Source organism: Tenrec ecaudatus, chromosome 7 (assembly GCF_050624435.1).
Source record: "Tenrec ecaudatus isolate mTenEca1 chromosome 7, mTenEca1.hap1, whole genome shotgun sequence".
Classification (NCBI taxonomy): domain Eukaryota; kingdom Metazoa; phylum Chordata; class Mammalia; order Afrosoricida; family Tenrecidae; genus Tenrec; species Tenrec ecaudatus.
Genome location: NC_134536.1, coordinates 115232748 through 115253701, shown reverse-complemented (window position 1 = coordinate 115253701; position 20954 = coordinate 115232748). Strand labels below are relative to the sequence as shown.

The 20954-nt window shown below is 37.8% G+C and overlaps 1 protein-coding gene across 2 annotated transcripts in view; it reads right to left on the bottom strand.

The window, feature by feature from the left end:
• The window catches only part of BMP5 (bone morphogenetic protein 5), a 119539-nt gene extending 102807 nt beyond the window's left edge, over positions 1-16732 (bottom strand). For both annotated transcript variants that reach the window (XM_075554050.1, XM_075554051.1), the window contains exon 1: positions 16243-16732. In XM_075554050.1, the coding sequence (XP_075410165.1) occupies positions 16243-16732 (490 nt within the window). The remainder of the gene's footprint in view (positions 1-16242) is intronic.
• Between the last annotated feature and the right edge of the window lie 4222 nt (positions 16733-20954).

The following is a 20954-nucleotide window of genomic DNA, read 5'->3' as shown; positions in this document are numbered from 1 at the left end:
TATGGTCCCCTTTCAAGAGTTAAGTGGCTTAAGATTCGAAATGCTGTAAGCACGCTGTCTTGCACTAATAAACACTATCTACTTGTCAGCTTGTAGAATACAGCACATTTCCATCAGAGCAGAAATCAGGACTACAAGTCTTCTACTCACACTACTTCCTTTGGTCATCTGGCATTTTGTTGATACGGATTGGTAGATGAACACAAATAGCCATGGTGTGCCGATAGACTTAGGCACACATTTTGCTGTGATTTTTAGATAACAGCCATCTATTATTAAAATAGTTGCAGACTACTAATCCCTTTTTTTAATCAACCATCAACTAGAATAGTAATCGTATAATAATCAATATCCTCTGAGTAGACTCAAAGCAATGCATCAAGAGATATTTATACCAATTCTTGCAATTAACTTTTTCAAGTTATAATACTTGTGTCCACTGACTTCATCATAAACAAAATCCACATCATATTCAGTGTACACCGTAGCAAAGTACACACTGAAAGCAGCCCTTTGGGCAAGGGAATGGAGGTAGAAAGCTTTCTCAGAGACAATTGAAAAGGTAAGGTATGGTAAAGTTACAGGTTAAGATTTGAACTCAAAAGAACTCCTTAGTTAGAAAACTCATGTCCTCTTCCATCCTCATACCCTGAGTATGAGACAAATATGAATTGAGTAGTTGAGCCACATTTATGCTCTGGAATGGGTTGTAAAATCTCAGTGTAAATGAAATCTTTTTTTAAAAATATTCCTTTAAAACCCCTCTATATACTTACTACACAAGAGAGCTTAAGGAAGGCAATGATGAAATGCTCAGCCTCAAACTGGTAGGTTGCGTGTTTAATTCCACCCAGAGATGGCTTAAAAGAAAGATATGGTGATCTATTAATGGAAAATTGTAGCTATGGAAAACTCTATGAAATGTAGTTTTGATCTGAAGCACATAAAATCACCATGAATCAGAAGTGATTCACCGGCAAGTGTTTCTTCATTTGCTTGTTCACTTTGTCTTAGAGTCACAGAGGTTTCTCAACAAGTCCCTAAGCTTTGCTGTGTGTCTTAGTTTGTCTTTGCTTCATGATTCTTCCCACCCACCAGCACCACCAGCTCACTCTTACTGTCTATCGCCTTCCGTCACCCAAGTTAACACGAATCCCCCCTCTAGCCAGTAACTGCCTCATGCTTCCGTCTCACTAGAGGAACCATCAAGGAATGTCTGTTTTAATGCAAAAGGCATAGTTGAACGTTTTACACGAGTAGTCTCAGGCAATATTGTCCCTTTGTGATGGATTCATTACACTCAGCACGATGCCCTACATGGTTCTTATTCTTTAACATTATATAGTATTCCATTGTATGGATTCTCTACTTTGCTTATACAGTCTTCTACTGATACACATTTAGGTAGTTATTAGTAGTGCCGTTAGAAATAGTGCTACAATTAACTTGTACTGCTACAAGGGCAAATCTATCTGTCTTAGAAGTAGTATGGCCAGAATGTCCTTAGAGGCAAGGATGGCAAGACTTCATCTTACATATTTTGGGCATGTTGTCTGGAGAGCTCAGTCCCTGGGGAAGAACATCGTATTTGGTAATGTAGAGGGACAGCGAAGAAAAGAAAGTCCACCAAGGGCTGACCACATAGCTGCAACAAGGAACTCAAGCACAGGAACAATTGTGAGGTTGGCACAGAACCGGGCAGAGATTTTTTCTGTTATACATGAGGTCGGTATGGGTCAGACTGATTCTATGGTACCTAACACCAACAGTTATGAACATGGGTGTGTGTGTGTATATGTATATGTGTTTGTGTGTGTGTGTGTGTATATATATATATATATGTGTGTGTGTGTGTGTGAGTGTGTTCTTATTTCTTGAGGATATATGAGAGGTTACCCGCCCCTCCTAAAAAAGGAAAAATACGTACTTTTGTAGTATGCATTCTTCCCTCTAGGTGAGCATTGAGCAACTCACTCTGAGTTAGTGCATCCATTGGTGTCACCTGGAAAGGTTCTCTCTGGTCAGAGTGAATTTTTCATAAATGCAGTTTTATTTGAACCTTGTTTATTGTGAAGGTCAATTTAAGAGAACAGTGTCCAGCTGTGTAATTTTGTTTCCTGTTCAGGAAAAAATGCTGCAGAACTGTTGTGATGTTGAATACAGCTTACAAGGACAGTGCCATGGAAAAAACTGAAGTGTACGAGTGGTCTTCTCATTTCAAAAAGGGTGAAATGTCGATTGACAACCGACCTCATTTGGATGTCCATCAACTTCCCAAATGGACAAAAATTTAGACAAAATCTGGGCACTTGTGTTTGAAAACATATGATGGGCCATTGAAGAGATGGGGAATTATCTGGACTACCTTGGAGCTTGGTTAAGCGAATTTTAATTACAAAAAATGACCTGATTTATGTCACACGAGGGACTGGTTTTGCCACTACGACACTGCATCTGCTCACACCGCCATCTGAGTGTGCCAGTGTTTAGATAAAAACCAAAACAGTATGGCTTTCTTGCCCCACACACCTTACTCAGCTGACCTCACTCAGTGCAACTTCTTTTTGTTGTTGCAAATGAAAAGGAACACGAAAGGACAGGAATTTGAAGACATACAAGAGGTGAAGAAGAGAAAAATGAGGACGGGGCTGTCAGCCATTCAAACAGGATGAGTTTGAAAAATGTTTCCAAGAATGCAATCACAGACTTGACAAACGTACTAAGGTTACGGAGAGGACTTTGATGGTGATGAGGTTGTTTGCAATATCTATATCTATATATAATTAAATATATAGCTTTGGAAAAAATCTGGTTTTAGGGGCCATCCCCCCCTCTTATATCATGTAGAGGAATTGTTGAGTCATATAGTGCTCCTCTTTCACACTCTTTCTGGAAGCACTGTACCATCTTCCATATTGGTTACACCATTTTGCAGCCTGACTACTAGTGTATAAAGGGTCTAGTCTCTCCACATCCTCACCAGAATTTGTTGTTTTTGTGTTTGGGGAACTTTGCTATGGAAGCTGTGATGAGGTAACAGTGCTGGTTTGAATTGTACCTCCCAAAGGCTAATGATCAAGGGCATATTTTCTTATGTTTATTGACCCCTTTTGGGTTTTCTTTGGTGACATATATGCTCATGTCCTCTAGCGATTGTGATTAGATTATTTGTCCTTTTCTTGCTGAGATTTAAAGGTATTTGTAAATTTTAGAGAGCAGTTTCTCTGATATGTGGTTGCTAAATAATGCTTATCAGTCTGTGGCTTTCCTTTTACTCATTTGGTAAAATCTTCTGATGCACATAAGCGTCTCATTGCTAACAGGTCCAAGGCATCTAGTTACTCTTCTGTTAATTTGTATCTTTTCAGTTACATTTGATCATATATTTATGTCACATACTAGGAATCCTAATATTCCAATTTTTTAATAAATGATCTTTATAGTTCTACACTTACGGCTTTCAAGTCATCTTGAATATTTGTTGGTTTTGGTTTTTGTATGTGGTGTAAGATGTGGCTTCACTTTCATTTTTCTTCAAATGAAAAACCCCAGCCCCATCTGATAGACTATATCTTCCTACTCCATGCTTTGTTGTTATTGTTCGCTTGTTTGTTTTTTTAACGAATAGGTTTTCCCAGGCTAAGTTTTCAAGCTTTAAAAAAATCCAATGACTTTATGAGATTGCAGTTTCTACATACTTTCTCTAAACACCCCCCCCCCCAAAAAAAAACAAAAAGAAAAAAACCCACTGCCATGGAGCTGATTCTGACTCAAATCCAACCCTATACAGTGTTTCTGAGATTGTAAATCTTTAGGGAAGCAAATTTTCTCCCCAAACCAGTAAATCTGAATCACCACCACAATAGCAGAGAAATAACTGACTCACTCCCAGGGCTCCTTTTGTTTGGAAATAGGAGGTAAATTTTACACCATTGTTTAAATAACAAAGGAAAACATTCTTTAAGGTTAATTTAGTTCCTGAATTTGGTTTTGCTTGTTTTTAACTTGCTGGATTTTTGTGTGATTTTGTAAAATTCCCCTCATTGAGCAGCATAGTGTGGGAGTTGGGGTCGAACCCTGGATCTTCTCGGTCTGTGGTCTTGGCAGTAAAACAGGTACCATCTTGTGCACAGCACCTGGCCAAATAGTCAGTAATCAGCTTTTACTTGAATATCTTAAATAGTGAATGAATGAATTTTCAAAACCCCAGTGTGACAATTGTGTATAGTGGGATCCAATCAACTTCCTCCACTTCCTTGAATACTGTGTTATGTACAGTTATGTACCTGATCATTTAATATATAGAGATGTCATAAAGAATAAAACATATTATTATTGTGGTTAAAAGTTGCATTGTTATTAAATTTTTCAACACTGCATTTCCAAATTAAATAATAGTGAGCAAGGGCATACCCGTGGTTCAGATACTGACTCTTCCTTTTAGTAGCTTAATAACTTGGCTAAATTACCTAGCCTCTGACAAACCTCAGTTTTTTACATCAATAAAATAGGAGCACAAAAATATTGGCACATAAAGTAGATGAGGATTACTTTGAATAATGCACATCATTGCTTAGCTTAGTCACTGGCTCAGGTATTTCATTGTTTCTATCTTTGTCTCACTATTTTTGCTGCTGTTATAATGTGATTACAGTTTATGAGCGCCTGGCGCGAATACGAGCAATGGTTTGCTTAATTACAATGAACAAAATTCTTCCGCAAGCTAAATAACCATAGAGTGATGGCTACTTTTCACATAGTACTATGGAAGAGAACACATTAAATGCCGACTTGAATATGGCAATACATCTATCAATATATACAGTTGAAATCAATATATTATTTTAAGAACTTGACTCACCACAAAGAAAATTTCAGCATGGATCTTCCCAATGACTTCTCATGAAGTTTGTTACCAAATTAGGAAAACCAATAAACCCATATTTTTGTTATTCACCATATTATAAATATAAAAAGTCATTGTGAACTCCAGAATATATTTTTGGTAAGTAAAAGATGTCCACAGTTTATGCACAGTTTTTCATGTGGCTTTCAGTATTATTCACATGCATAAATACTTATCCCTGCTTCAAAACATAACAGGAAGCATATCAACAAAATATTTGTCACCTGGAGAAAAAAAATCAGCCAAAGTAAATAACCTAGAAAAGGAACAATACTAAATGAAGTAAGGCTGGATGGTATTAGGTAGGAAAAAAATACTAATAAAGATGCAAACAATGAGAATATCAAGAAAATAATTTAGCACTAATTTGAGTGGCAGATAATACAAAAATATACTTGAGTGAATGATTGGAGGAAGGGACATTTTTCTTTATTTCAAAGACTTTTTCATTTTAAAAAGAGTTTTTATATTTTGAATAGGTGATGCAGTCACATGAATCAACACCCAAAAGACATAAAGATCTATAGTAAAAATAAAAACTTCCTCAGAGCTTCAGAGTTTATTCCCCAAGATTTAGATCTTGCATCAATTTTTTTAAGTTAAAACTAAAAAAAACAAGGTGGCTTATGAAAATAAGCATTAAAAAATTCTTCACGTTTTTTTTCTTCTTCTTACAAAATGCCTTTTAGAGAGTGGCCATGTCTTCACAACCAAATATTTTCTAATTGTGTATCATTACTTTGGCTTACAATCAGTTTCCTCCTCTCCGTAGCAAGCAAGGAAATGGAACAGGTAATGCTTGGAACTAAAATAAAACCATGGGACAGTTCTAGGACTCCGACCAAAGGCAATACGAAAACCATCTTGCAGTAGCACTTCACACGGAAAGGTAACTTCCAGTGCTCAACGGGAAGAATGGCAGTTGCCTGCGGCTCTGTCGTGCACTTTCTGTCAATGGAGCAACCTGAAGACAGGGTCAATGATTCAGGAGTCCATATGCTCCAGAACTTCAGCAAGATATTTAGTTGACAGAGCCTGGCGAAGAGAGGTAGACCTGTAGAGGGTTTACTCTGGTAGCAAAGATAGTTATGGTGCTGACAAATAATATTAAAAGTATCACGGTCTTCCAGAAGAACAAAGGCATCTGTCTGGGAAGAACTATAGCCAGGATGCTTCTGGCAAGACTGCGTCTAGCATTCTTTAGCCATGTCATCAGGTGACACCAGTCCCTGGAAAGGGACCTCTTGCTTAATGACGTAAAGGGTCAGAGAAGAAGAGGAAGCTCCTCCGCAAGGTGGATGGGCACAGTGGCCGCAACAAGGGGCTGGAACATAGGAGCGACTGTGAGGATGTCGCGGGATTCCTGCTCTTGCACACAGGGTCACTGTGAGTCGGAACCCACTGGAGAGTACTTAGCAGCAACCTCAGCATCACAGTCAGCACCCTCAAACTGAGCAAATGCACCTCCAGAGTCGATTCCAATTCATCGTGTATTTTTATAGAATGTTCAGGACTGTAAATCTTTATAATAAATAGTCTTCTCTCTCTCCTTTGGAGCAGCTGGTGGGTTTAAATTGCCAACCTTGCCTTTACCAGTCCAATGCCTAAGCCATAGCCATTGATTGAGCACTTGTCTCAGAATGATTTTCCCTTATTAAATCCAATCTACAGTTCTGCATTAGAATTTCCAATTTAGTCCCACCTCCAGCCAGTCCTGGGGCTTTGGAGCTTGGCTCAAGGGGAGTCCCTCTGGGACATGGGGGTACAGTAAATGGTGTGACCCTGTGCTGGGCATGCCTACACAGTAGGGTATTCTGGGCCCCTCTAGGGTTTCCTGTATGGGCTACAATACATTTCTTCCCTTTAGCTTTAAGAAATAAAATTATCTCCAATTTATAGATGAAATATATATAGTTCATCATATATTATGATATGTCTCATATATTATGATTATATGAAATATAAAAATAGTTCAGTGAAATGATTGGCTTGTAGACATACAACTGTTACATGCAAAATGTGTTGTAAAGCAGTCTGATTCCCCAAGTCGTTTCACTTAAAATTTTAACCACAAACACCAAACCCATTGTCACAGAGTCAATGCAAACTCATAGCAACCTTCTATACAGAGGAGGCCTACCCCCTTATTAGAGTCTCTCAAGTTGTCAATTTTTAACCAATAGAGAAGCTGCTGGATTTTAATTGCCGACCTTTAGGTTCTTAACCAAACCTTACCAGGTCTCCTTATTTAAACATTACTGGGGGGTGGGGGGTGAGGGGGGAATGATCTTCTGCATTATAAAGTAAAGATCTACAGTCCATTACACATAATGCCTACCTAATTGAATAACCCACAGCTTGGCTACTCATGGAATTCTTCTTCAAAATTGTATTTGAATAATTTTCAGAAGGGCTTACACAATGTCCTATTTGAACTCCTTTGCTCCACTTCTCATAATTATACATATAAAATCGGGTTTCAGTCATCATCCTGAGGCACTTTGAAGGAGCCCAGGTTGTGTAGCGGTTATGTGTTGGGCTGAGATCCGCATGGCCGGCGGTTCAAAGCTACCAGCCGCTCTGAGGGAGAAAGGCTGGGTTTTTTACTCCCATGAAGGTTTGTACTCTCAGAAACCGACAGAGGGTCACTGTGAGTGACCATTGACTCGATGAACGTTTTTGGAGGCGTTTTGAAAGACATGTAGAGGACATTGGAAAGGAACAGTTCAACTGACTGCGTGTTTGTGTTTCAAGCACAAGGCGATGACTGTGGCCTCCAGGCTTACTAGTTGGCTATCTATGAGACCCACATAGCGACCTATCCCTGCCCCTTCCCGAAAGTCTGCCTCTCCCAGTCACAAAACCTCTGCCAAGGGAAAGTAAAGGTAACAAAGAAGTAGGGCAAAAGTGCCACCTGACCTCCTACTACCATTATTTCTGCCTGCAACATTAATTGTGGAATGCTGACTACTACATGGGAAAATGCCCTGAGATTCCATTCAGTATTCAAGAGCTTTCATGTGCAGTCAAGGGACATTTCAGGAGGTGTGGCATAGGGTTGAGAATAGACCTAACCATCTAGAAAATATAATGCTGTTCATATTTGACAGCCATGTTGCTGGCCAAGGTTGAATATATTCATTATTGGCCTTTCGTGCTGTTTTGTTTTGGGTTTGGTTTTTTCATTTTCAGTTGCAGTCTACTACTGTTTGTACTGTGGCCTGCAAGTGCCACTCTCTGTACTTTTTGTTGTCCATGCGTATTTGTTGAATTTCAGTTTGGTCTAAAAGAGTTTTAATGTTCCAGACAAAATTAGAGAATCAGACACAATATAAGAATATTTTTAGCTTGTTTATCACTTCAGCAATCCCTGAAGCTATGATCCCTTCAACTAAATTATGATTTTCTCTTTAGTTGTGCAATAAATTCACTAGGCCCAAAGTTAACATATCTCAGGTTAAGGAGGAGACAGAGGATAACTAACACATGCTTCCTGATGCCAGAGCACTTAATGAAGCATGCAGGACTATTTTATGAGTGTGTAGCTGTGCCGTCCAACATTTAGAAGGGTTGGTGCGTGGTCTAACATTCTATTGCCACTGTATTGACATTCTTAATCATAGTTGAGTAAGGGGCCTCACGTTTTCACTTTGGACTGAATTAGATAGGTGGGTCTACACATATGGTATATATGTTGAACACAAATAAAACTTAAATGACAAGAACACTGGTTTGTTGCAAACCATGACAACCCTAAGTGTGTTCCATAGGAATTTCTGGAGATTAATCACCTGCCATTGTTTCTCCAATATCTCTGGGTAGACTTGACCTTTCAATCTTTCAGTTAGCAGCCAGCCTAGAGGGTGACCTGTTTGCACATAGAGCCAACTCCCAAAAAACCAGAACCCTCATTACTGAGGACACACCATGTTGCAAAAAAATGTTTCTTTGAGTTTTATGCATACTAACTAACTCAGTCCCTTCAACATCCAATGAGGCAGGTGGTATTATTCTCTGCACATCTTTAGATGAAGAACAAGATACTTAGATAATGTATGTAACTTATTTGGGGCCACACTGCTAATAAATGTAGACTCTGAAATTCCAGTTCAGACATTTAACTTTCTCTTTAATACTATTCTTTCTTTTTAGGCTGGAGGACACAAGTTAACATATGGCCGACAAGGCCCAGTGTGTCAAAGGTACCATTTGCTGTCAGTCTTGTGTCTGGTTTTGTGCAGAGCTGTGCAAAAATTTCTCATAGGTCATTTTGCTATTGGTAGATAGCCATGAGTAGATCATAATTCTTGTGATCAACGCTTATTTCCAATTGCTTAAAATTGTCTTCTTTTATGGAAGCATAGAAGAGAAAGTAATTCACTTTCTAATTAAACATTAAAGCATTTTGAGCAGTAAGATGCCATGAGCAGGGGTATTCTTGAAATGAATGTGCTCCCTACACGAGCAGGCTGACCCAAGTGACAGAGGACCCCCCCCACCCAACCCCCCCCCAGGGCTCCAATGAAAACCTATACCCAACAAATTACATCAAACCTTTCATATAATGGTGTTACAAGAATACCAGAAGGGATTTCTAAACATTAGTAAATCTCTTCTTGATTTTTACACGTTTCGTAGTCTGGAATAAAATCTAAATGAGAGTTAACATCTGTTAGCCTTAACCTTTTTTACACTCTTTTCTCTGCTTCTGACAACTTCAACAAAGCTGTTTAGCAAGAACAGTAAAAATTGCAAATATTTACTTTTGCAAAGTCATTCCACAAAGCAATGCCTCCGTGACAACTTTATCTGGTGCATATATTCCTGAAGCACAGAGAACCCTGGTGGCCTCCTAGTGGGACTGCTAACCACAGAGGAAGTGATTTGAAACCTCCTTCTCAGCAGGAGAATCACAATGAGGCTCTCCACCCCCCTGAGGAGTTACCATCTCAGAAACCCACAGGGCCAGTTCTACCCTAGTCTATAGGGTCACTGCAAGTGGGAATGAAATTGATGGCAGTGAATATTATTATATATATATATATATATATATATATATATATATGCCAATGTACTAATGAGAAAGCCAAGGCTTCATTGATTATTAAAAGAAAACTTAAAGGACACATCATTTTGTAGACAGGCACTTCATTTTCTTGGAAATCATAAAATCGCACGTACCTTACTTATGTATTAAAATTATTCAAGGATTTGGTTACTAAGTTTTCACAGAATTCACAGAATTTCAAGCAGAGGATAACACAATCTGCTTGTTTATGAAGTTTTGCTGTTGTTTTGTTATTGTTGCTGTTGTTTTCCTTTCTCAAAAAACAATAAAAATATTTCTTACTGAGCAACGGATGGTAATTTTTCTCATTTTATGCATTGAACACTTTAAGAGCTTCTGCAGCTGCATTTCGAGTTAATGTGTCCACAGTCATTTAGACAATACTCAGACAAATCAGGCGTTGCTCCGTAGATACGTAGATTCTCTTCAACCCTCTGAAGAAGGCAGGTGACTCTTTCCACCATTATTTCTTTAGCTCACTGCCATGACTGTGTTAACTGGATCTTAAACATCCTGATCTGACATCAAAATCCCAACCAATCACTCTTTCCCCCCAAATAAATGATCTGGCTGTCAGGCTGATGGCTGTGTTTTAAAGACTATCTCAGCCATGGGTATTATTTTAAGAGAGGAGCAAATGGGGAAACCCCACAGCACAGCCAATAAAATATGAATTTAAGGTGCAAAGAAGTACTCATAAATATGACTGAGAACAAGGGGAGTCATTGTTTCGCTACAACCCTTTCAGTGGCTCCTGTGATCTCAGCCCCTTTCTGCGCGTCAGGGCAGCCTCTTCCTTCAAGCTGTGGTTTTCAAACACTGAGCGTTTACATTATTTATGACTGTACACGTGAGCAGCCCATCTGTATGCGCCTTGTACTCACGCTGAGTTATCTCTCCCACCCCATTTCCCTACTTCGCTATGTCAGCGGGTGAGGATGGAAAGGCTTCTACCCTGGAGCTGATGTGGTCCCGGTTGCTGAATTAGCTGCTGTATCAGTAAGAGGTAGACTGAGGATTTCCCAGCACACCCTCCACCTACACAACTCGAAGGCCAGCCCTTCATGACATATTCATTTCTTTTGTTTTGGTTGATCAGATGCTTTTTAAAAACCAACTTCTCTCTCTCTCTCTCTCTCTCTCTCTCTCTCTCTCTCTCTCTCTCTCTCTCTCACACACACACACACACACACACACACATTGTTCAATGCCTCCAACTATCACTTTTGATCTCTTTCTCCTCAATCATCAACCTTTCTCAATTTAAAAAAGACAGAACCCTTCTTCCCCTAGCATGGCATGGGAATTAAATAAAGATAGCATGCTGCATGTTTGGCTAGTGGTACTTCTTTCTTTTTTCAAAAAAAAATTGTTTTTTGTTTCTTTTCCTTTTACTCTCCTATAAATTTCCCCCTTTAAATTTTAAGTATTTTATAACTCTGTGAAGGCACCAGCAGTTACATTCTGCACATGGAGAGGTGAGGGGCAGAGGAGAAGGGGAGATGGGAAACAATGACTCTGGAAGGCAGCAGAGGGCAGGGCCCCTGGGATACCCTGGGGAGCTGTCCTCAGAGTGGGTGGAGGCTGCGATGGGCACATCATAACCTTTTCCTTCTCAGCTAGAGAGAAAACAGGAGACTGTACCTAACTGATCAAACTGGAACTAATTGATTTTCAGCTAATCCAAGCCTCCAGCAATGAAGAAACTGCGACCAAAGGCAGACCCCAGAGAGGGTGGGAGCAGTCAGCACAGGAGTGCCAAGAGAACCTGGGGCAGGGAGATCATAGAGCTATGGAGAAAGGCAGAGGAATGTTGCGGAGGGGGGGCGGGAGGAGGTGGTTGGAGTGGCTGACATTATAGCAAAGTATAAGAACGGAAAGGAAGAAGTGGACATGCTGGGAGAGATAGTCCAAATTCTTCTGGCCTCTGGGATCAAAATCTTACTCCCAGCTGGGCCAGCTTCCTATCAAAGCTTGGAACTGTCGCTGATCACTCACCCTTTTTATCATCTTTGAATTCAACTGTGATTACAGCTATCTCTGGAGCCCATAGCAGTTGTGACAGTCAGGTCACCTTAAAATAGAACAAGGAGACCTTAGCCCGTTGTTAGGAATGTAAAGGTTTGCTGAAGGAAGAAAGACGGTGTGTCCACAGACCTGCTTTCCCTTCTTAAGAGACACTTTTGAAAGAATAGCGTCGCTTCGTTTGGTCAATGCACTATTACCATTTGCTAGTCATGTCATGATTCATGAAAACATAGGCACAGTGATGATTGTAGAGCATCATTTCTCTTATCCCATAACCCACCGGGCAAAAAAAATTCTTACATGTGTTTATGGAAATGTTTACATTACCCAAGTGTTAGTAACTCTGTTATAGAGACTACATTGATGGGCATCTGTGGGTAGATCACTATATAAATTCCTCTCAACTGGGCACTTAAATCCGCCAAGAACAACAATAAATATCAATGATGTCTTTCAAATCTGTCTTATGAGAAACTAAGCAGTATTTTTTCTCCTGCCGTCCCAGGAGTGTTTAATAATTTGGTGAAGTGGGGTGAAGGATTCTAATTTATAATTCTATAATTAATTTACTTTAAAATTTTGAAGGTATGTTTTTCTATTTCATTTCTCACAAGCCAAATACATTGCTCTAACATATGATAAAAACTGTATTAGAACATTTGTATGTTTGCATGCTTGACATTTGTGTGTTCTTGAAAAAAATAATTTGACATCAAACCAGCTCAGTCAAAACCCATTGAAACAAAAATTATTCTTCTTGGGGGAGAGTCAAATATATAATAAATAAAAAAGAGGACTTCCTGCGTGTTTCTATTGCTTTATTGCAATTTCTTCTAAAATGTCTCTAGTGTTGTGTCATTTTAATTATACTATGACCAAGTGAAAATGGACTTCTACAAAAATGTCTTAGGAATGCTCCAAATGTTTATGTAAACTAAAGCTATGCTTAAATATTACAAGGAAATTTTCTAGTCATTCCTTTTGTTTCATGGGTGTTTGATGCATAAAATAGTCCTTAACATATTTGAAACAGACAAAAGGGAGAAAATTACCGGAAAGATATTTTTATCACTAGGAAAAATTACACTGATATTCAACTGTCATAGGCACCAGAGAAGCCAGCCTTTAAAAACCAGCAACTAGAGACGGACCAAAGGTGGTCTAAGAACAATGAACTCAATAGAATAGAAAGATTGTCCTTACACAATTAATAATTAACGCTGTTTCTTTAAAGTGAGCAAATCACGAAAGTATTTTCAAATTCAAAATAATGTGCTTAGCTCCAGAGTGAGGTGTTTACCTTGGACTTCAGGTAATTAATTCAAATTTTTCTTTACATGTTAGTAACTTTCATCGATTTTTCACTTCTGAACACAAATCTAATCTCATGTAAAGTTTAGAAAATAAACACTTTGGTGATATGATTCGATACAGCTTGAACTGAGCTTGCTGGTTCACTAGGAGCAATACTAGGGGTGGAAACTGAATGAAAGAATTGCAGAGCCCATGATTTGAAGTGAAGGTATCAACAACACTTAGCACTTAAACAGAATGATGGTATCAGAACTCCTTCATATAATTCATTTTATGATGGTAAACGTCAACACATTCTTTTCACATATTTAACTATCCAGATGACTTCCTCAATACAAATCCCTTGTCTATTGCTAATTTGAATCATTTGCACTTGGTCCCCACTACATATAGATCCTCTACGTCGCAAAACAAATAAGGTAAACCCTCTTGGGTCTTATTAGAGTATGGAACAAGGTGCAGGTAGTAATTATTAATGAATGTTACACTAAAAAGCACTGAAATGTTTAGTGCCGTTAATAATGATATTACACTTGGAAATTTTGTGGGTACACTTTGACATACTTAATTATAGAAGAAATACAAGAAGCATTTATTAAGTGGTGATTTGCTCACTGATTTGGGTATATTAGAAGGCATAGTCTGAGGATAATAAAAATCTGGTTCAATGTTCCTCAGACACTAGTAGGAGAAGCTGGTATCAGAATCACTTTTTCAGCATGATATGAGTCATTTTTTTAGTAAATACTAAATAAAGAGGAAAATATATGTTTGATTATTGAGGATCAATCATTACTTAGCTTTACAATCATGCTAAAATAGATTTTTTTGAAGCTTATATCCAATACTGTTTCTCTAGAGTACACTCAATTCCTATTTAATAGATTTCTGTGTTAATATAATGTATAGAATGTGAACAAAAATGAAAAAAATAATTTATCTAAATATATAAGTATTCCTTAATGAGAAAAATGAGTTTTATACATTCTTGAACCACACTATTCATTACTGTTTTCTATTTCCTCCTCTATGTAAGTTGCAAAAATAATGGCAGATTCAAATTTATACTTAGTTCTTTTCTGAGAAGTTAAATACACTATTCTTGTCAATGAGCAAAGTTTTTGATTAAAATAAACTATGGCTGAACTAATGCTTTTTTGTTTATTTTTTTAAAGTACGTCACAAACACATTTTTTGCACGTGTCAGAGTTTAGATAATCTGGACTGATTTTTCTTCCTCCAGTGAGTTGTTAGATGAACTTGTGAATTATGCTAGAAAGAACATTTTCTGTTAAACTATTAAATTATCTAATAATGCTTTAGACTCCCACAAAGTAAAATGCCACGAGTCACATTACATAGCACTTATACTAGGGGAAAGCATACAAACTAATTTAGAATAAACTAGTATTTCAATGGCGAAAAAGTTCAAAATGAAATCAGTTCATTATATGTAGAAGAAAAGATCCGGAGAACACCTGAGTAGGACGCCCAGCGATGACTTAGTAAGACTTAACAACGGGAGCCTTGTCTCTAAGTAACCTGAAACACATGATGTATTAATCACCTTCTCCTCCACACGAGAATTGCTATGAGTGAATAAGCAGCACGTAATAAGCAACATGTATTATAAAAGCATCCGTATGTTATTAGGGTCTGTGGTTATCTGACTTTTGAAAGACTATTTCATTGGAGATATTATATGAGGAAGCATTTAATTAAGGGTACAGTAAAAGATTTCAATTTCAAGTTGAAGCAGATTGAATATTTGAAACAAAGTTTTACACATTCAGCGGTTAAAAATCCTTCACTTTTTCCAGTCAGTAAAATTTGGTGATGGGATGTTTACTTTCAAAAGTAAAGTATCTTACGTGTTATTTTTCTTTGACTATGTCTGAAGATATTAAATTTTCACCTGCAGTTTTTATTGAAAGTTTGTCATCGAAAATGACTACTTTTATAAAATGCTTTGACTTATTAAGCTCTTTATTATTATTACAAGAGGGAATACTGATCACTAGCATGACATAAATGTGGTTTATCATTTCAAGTTTGCTTGTAGAGATTGGGAATGTTTTAAAATTATCATGAACATCCCAAGACCGAATAAAAACAACTTTACAAAATTGTCTCTGAAAATATGGGTAATGAAGAAATGTCCGATTATTTTTATTGTAAATTACATTTTCTTTTGTTTGTGTAAAGGCCAGCATACTATGTTTTATATTTCTCATGCTTGTCAAATTTTTCAATAGGTATGCCACATGTTACACATTACAGTTCAGAAATATTAGATTGAAACTTTATTTCTAATATTTTAATAGAATTTCAGAATCTCTTCCTGAATTCTTTGATAGTAATCATTTACAGTATTACTTGAGCAAAATTAATTTTATGTCAATATTTTCACAGTAGTTGCCGCCCCTAAATGAGTTTTAAATGTTCCCCCAATGTAGTGTAAATATACACTTACATGTTCTTCAAATTACGAAGAACAACAAAAAAGGTTCAAAATGCCACTCTGACTTTCCCATCTCTAAACGGTTGGGGCTGTTTTCTCATGCTCTCATCTTTCCTTTTTCCTCCACAACGCAGCTATTCTCGTTTTCAGACTCCAGCCTGTTTATTTTTCTATTTAAGCAAGATTGAAAGTTTAACAAGATCTAAAAGAACTCAAAGGTATATTCAAAGCATAGTGTTTAATTTTCGATTTTCATATTAAAATATACATATATATGCGTGTGATTTTATCGCCTAAGGCCAGATCTCACATTGCATCCAGGAAAGATAGGAAACAGAAGCCAGAGAGGAGAGTTATAGAAAATGACTTTCTATAAACATGACCACCTACCAAGCAGCTACTTCACCGTGAGGAAAACTTCCCCTTGGCAATAACATAGAGATTCACAAATAAACGAAGACATACCTAAGTTGACAAAGCTCATGACCATGTCAGCATCATTCAGAAAGTTGGTATCATGTAGGCTGGCTAGAGGAGGGCTCTGGGTGGTCAAGGGAGTCGTCCGCGATAGCTGTATGCGACGAGGGTACCCATTGGGAGAGGCTGGGTATCCTTTTCTTGCCCCCCTGGTGTCTCCTGCCAGGGCTGCCCTCATTGAATACTCTGTCTCTTCAGGGTCTTCTCCATTGGCCATGGCATTGTACAGGTCCAGCATGAAGAGAGGCGCAGAGGACGCTTGCTTTCCAGGTGAAAAGGGTCTGGGTCTATGAGGCAAACCCAGAATAGAGAGAATTTCCCTTTGTATTTCCCGTCTTTCATGGTTTCGTAGTCTTCTGTAAATAAAACTGGAGTGAACGTGATTGTGTCCCAAACCTCCTTTTGCGTAGCCCACCAGCACCCAGCAGCTCCAGAGGAAACCCACAATGCCCCTAAGTAAAAATACAGTCAGATGCATTTTTGTCCAAAAAGGAAACGTTGATAAATTTAGTCCTTCTTTCCCAAAAGAAAAAAAAAAAATCTAAATTCCTGGGAGGTGCACCGTTCCAGTAGCTGAAAAACACAAAAAACAAATTTACCTATTCTTCATGACAGTGACATTTCTGAATACAACATCCTCTGTGATTTTTCCTGGTCTATTTTAAATATTGTGGAATGTGTCAAGAGGAGTTATTCCTAGGAAAGCTGAAACTCGGATTTCCAATTATCCACAGTTGTTAAGCGTTTTTGCTGCATGGATGTAGCAGAAGACGGCTAATATTATTTGATCAGATGACCTATGCATTCCTATATGAATTTGTGGCAATCAGGCCTTTGGTATCTGAATGACCGAAAGTTGATCTTCTGATAAACTGTAGTTCCCAAAGTTATCTTCACTTGAGTTCTTCTCAACCCTGGAGCTCTTTCCAAGACAAATCCTGATTTCTGAATCACAGATCTATGCTGATCTGCACCTTGGTGTTGGAATATATATCTGTCCGGCAGCTTGGTGATAACTTTAACATCTTTTGTGTCCTCTCAGTGTAAAATAAGACTCAAGGTTGTACTATTCAAGTAAACGTGCTTGCCTGAATTTACTTGAAAACCTTCCTGTAAATCCATTCAATCCCTTTCTCCTTCTTACTGTTAATTCCACCTCCAGCAGGCACAAGTATACCAGCCCTCTTCAAGAGAGATCTAAAGAGTAATGTAACCACAACCCTGCTGGGAAAGAAGAGGCTTCTCATTGTAATTTGAAACTGGTAGAGCAAGAAGAACTTAACCCTTTTGCTACCAGAAAAGCCATTTTTACAATTTTATAGTTACACATCTAAAGTAGCACACTGATGCGTGGGGCATGTAAATTTTAGTGGGGGGGGGGGAGTTAGTTTTCAAATGACCATCTGAAAATTTTGCCACCCATTGACTGTAGCATTTTTTAATGGCACAAGTTTAACATACTTCTATAGTAAGTCTCAGGTTGCACAGTGAGACTAAATTAACAAGATGCATCTCAGTTCTCTGTCTGAGGCTATTTCTAGTATTTCCGAAGTCTTTACCATTTACTTCCTAAAAGGAGGGGCTGTGAATTGAGATGATATTGTTGTTGCTTTGTAACAGCCTGATCTTTTTAGAATACGATGCAGTCAAGAATTAATCCACACTAAATATATTCTAGCTTTTAAAGCAACGGTTACTAATCACTTAATAATAGACAACCTGGAGTCTACATATTGAGATTTCAAGCAGAATTGTATATTCATTTTTCTCTGATTAAATCAAAGAAATACAAATACCTAGGATGTATTATGGGGATTCTTCACTTTTAATTCATGTCACTAGAAAAGTAAACAGCTGTAAAAGGTATATATATATCCCATAAATTGTACTCAACACTTCATTTTAACCCATGCAAACAGATATAAGTCAAATATTCTTCACCATATGCAAATTGAAATTAAGGTTTTTAAAGTTGGTAGGTATAATGGGGAAAGTTTACACCTTTCTAAAATACCATTCTTAATCCAAGGAAATGAGCAAAGTCCGTGTTTATCCTTAATGTTTAACGTGTTTAAAATTGGGATGTCTAGAGTGCGTTTGTGCAGCTAGAATTTTCCTTACAAGCTCTCATTTAATCTCACGGCTCTCACAGTACTTTCATTGTCTGGAACAGTATTCTGATACCAGTGTAGCTCTATCAAGCAAATGCCAGAACTATTATGACATTTTAATGGGGTTTTTTCCTTTACCTAAAGTTGCCCAGTTTCTTATTTAATTCCTATTTCAATATTTCCTGAATGTTCCAAAGCAAAGTTAAATTTTTCACACAGCTTCAGTTTATTGATGAAGGCAAGAGGGTAACATGCAGGGTTATATTGTATGTGTCATATTTATTACACGAGCTCACTCTACATGATGACGATGTTTACTATTTGCCTTACTAAAATTTTTCTAATAGTAGCTATGCCTGATGCCACAGTATCAGATGTGAACAGTGACATGAATGGGAATACTCTACCAGGTAGATCTCACGTATTAACAGTGCAGGTTGGAAGTTCCAATAAAGAGATGGTATCTCAACAGAAATGCTTTAAACAGAAGTTATTGAGATTGTTGATTTAGTATCTAAACCACATTAAGAAGTTTTAGTCATTGGTACAGATTCAAATCAATTACTGTGAGACAAAGAGCTTCCTCCTTGAATTTATGAAACATGTCCCAGATAAAGCAGACTACAGCCCCCACCACTATATCTTTAAAATAAATGATCAAATTTATGCATTTGCATCATACCTCTGGAGCACCTCAATGAGCTACAGAGTGAAAATTGAGGAAGAAACAACTCTTAGCATCTTCCATATGCGCTGAGTCGTTTTTTTCCCCTAGGGTATATGTGAAAAATAAAAATGAGTCTAGGTGTCTCAGGACGTAAGACCTCATTTTCCCAAAGCATGATATATAATACCAATCAGTGTAATTGTAATTTAATTGCTTCACCAGACATATCGCCTACCTCTATGTTGGAAATCAGTTGCTAGATTTATTGGTTACAATATTTAGTATCCACCCTCCCCCACACCACCCCCCGCCCCACGGCTAAACTCAGACTAATTTGGCAAATCTTCATTTTTACAAAGAGCAATATGTGCAATGAGAGAAAGACAATAAAGAAGGAGAGAAAATACTTGCCAGAAATAACAGGACCATGTCAAACCCCAAATAAAAATTCAGCCTTATTTTCAATTAAAAATAAATGGATTAACAATATTAATTTTAGATTCCCAGGTAGACAGATATCTAGCTATGTGACAGCAATCTAAAGGATATTGTCCAATTGCTAGGTAACAACATTTCATATTTTACAGCACACATTTAATAGTGCTGTGAGGCATTGAACATCCAGATTAAGTAGATGCTAAGAATAGATTCAGGAGACAGGAGAAAAACCGGGGTCGTAATGATTGTTCCTGAAGATAAGTACATTTCAAGAAGCTGAGCTCTAGTAAAGACCCATCCTCCCTCCCAGTATCCTATCTGCTCAAGTTTTATAATAAAGTAAGTGACCTCTTGGTGAGAAACAGGATGGCAGAATCAATGGAAGAAGTATTTCTCCATTGATATTCTTTTTTTCCCTTTATCTCACTAAAATTGCCCAACCGAAAATTGAACACATTTAGTTCATGGGCAATGCACACAGAAGAAGCCCATCTGAATACTTCCCCTGTCCCAAGCCTTAAAGGGAAAAGAAAAATAAAAAGAACCTAGCTAAAAATAAATTGGAAACCCTTAGCACATCTATTTTGTTCTAGACGGGCCTTTCTATTTCAATTCTTTTTCTTGTTGTCAGTGTACTGTGATTTCTTATTCAAATGAAAACTCCTAGTTGAAGCACATGATTGAAATGGCAGAATTAGGTACCCAATACACATGGGTATTTATTTCATAGGAAAACTACATTCCTACATTATCTCTCAGGTTTGAAAAATACAGTTCAAATGCCTCTGAAAATGATTATAAAATTCCTAAACAGGCGCTAGCCTAGATTGCACTTCTGAAGGAAAGGGCAAGGAGGGGAGAGGAGAGCGCTTCTGATTGTTTAAGACTCACAGCGATGGGAGAACTCAGGAAGATAGTCCCTATCTTTTCACAGAATATCTGCATGCGTGAAGACCAGAGCGCCATCTGTGATATTAAATTTCATCAGTTCATTTGCATTTCTAGTCAAAGATATCATAAGTGTAAATAGGAAATAACAGTATGCATGCACAGCATGGACAACCAAAGGAAGACAGAAAAATGCTACACCACCACCATTTGACTTAGATTGGCTTGGAGGAACACGAAAGCAATTGTCCCCATAGGCAGCCTACACTCTTTGCCTGTTTGATTAGGAATTGTTAAGGGGTGCTTAGAAAAAAATAATAAAATACAGCCACTGGATATTTATGACAAGTTTAGTATTACTTTTAATGGATGGGAACATTATTTAATCTGTGTAAGGAAACAGGAGATTTTTCAGTATGTTTTATTTTATTGCATATTTTAATACTTTCATCATTAGATTCGGTGGGGGGGGGGGGGACTTCACTGCCATCAAGTTGATTTTTAATCAAAGAGAGCCTGTAGATCGAATGGAACTGCCCTGATGAATTTCCTCAGGCTGTAGCTCTGTATAGGAGCATCAAGCCTCATCTTTCTCC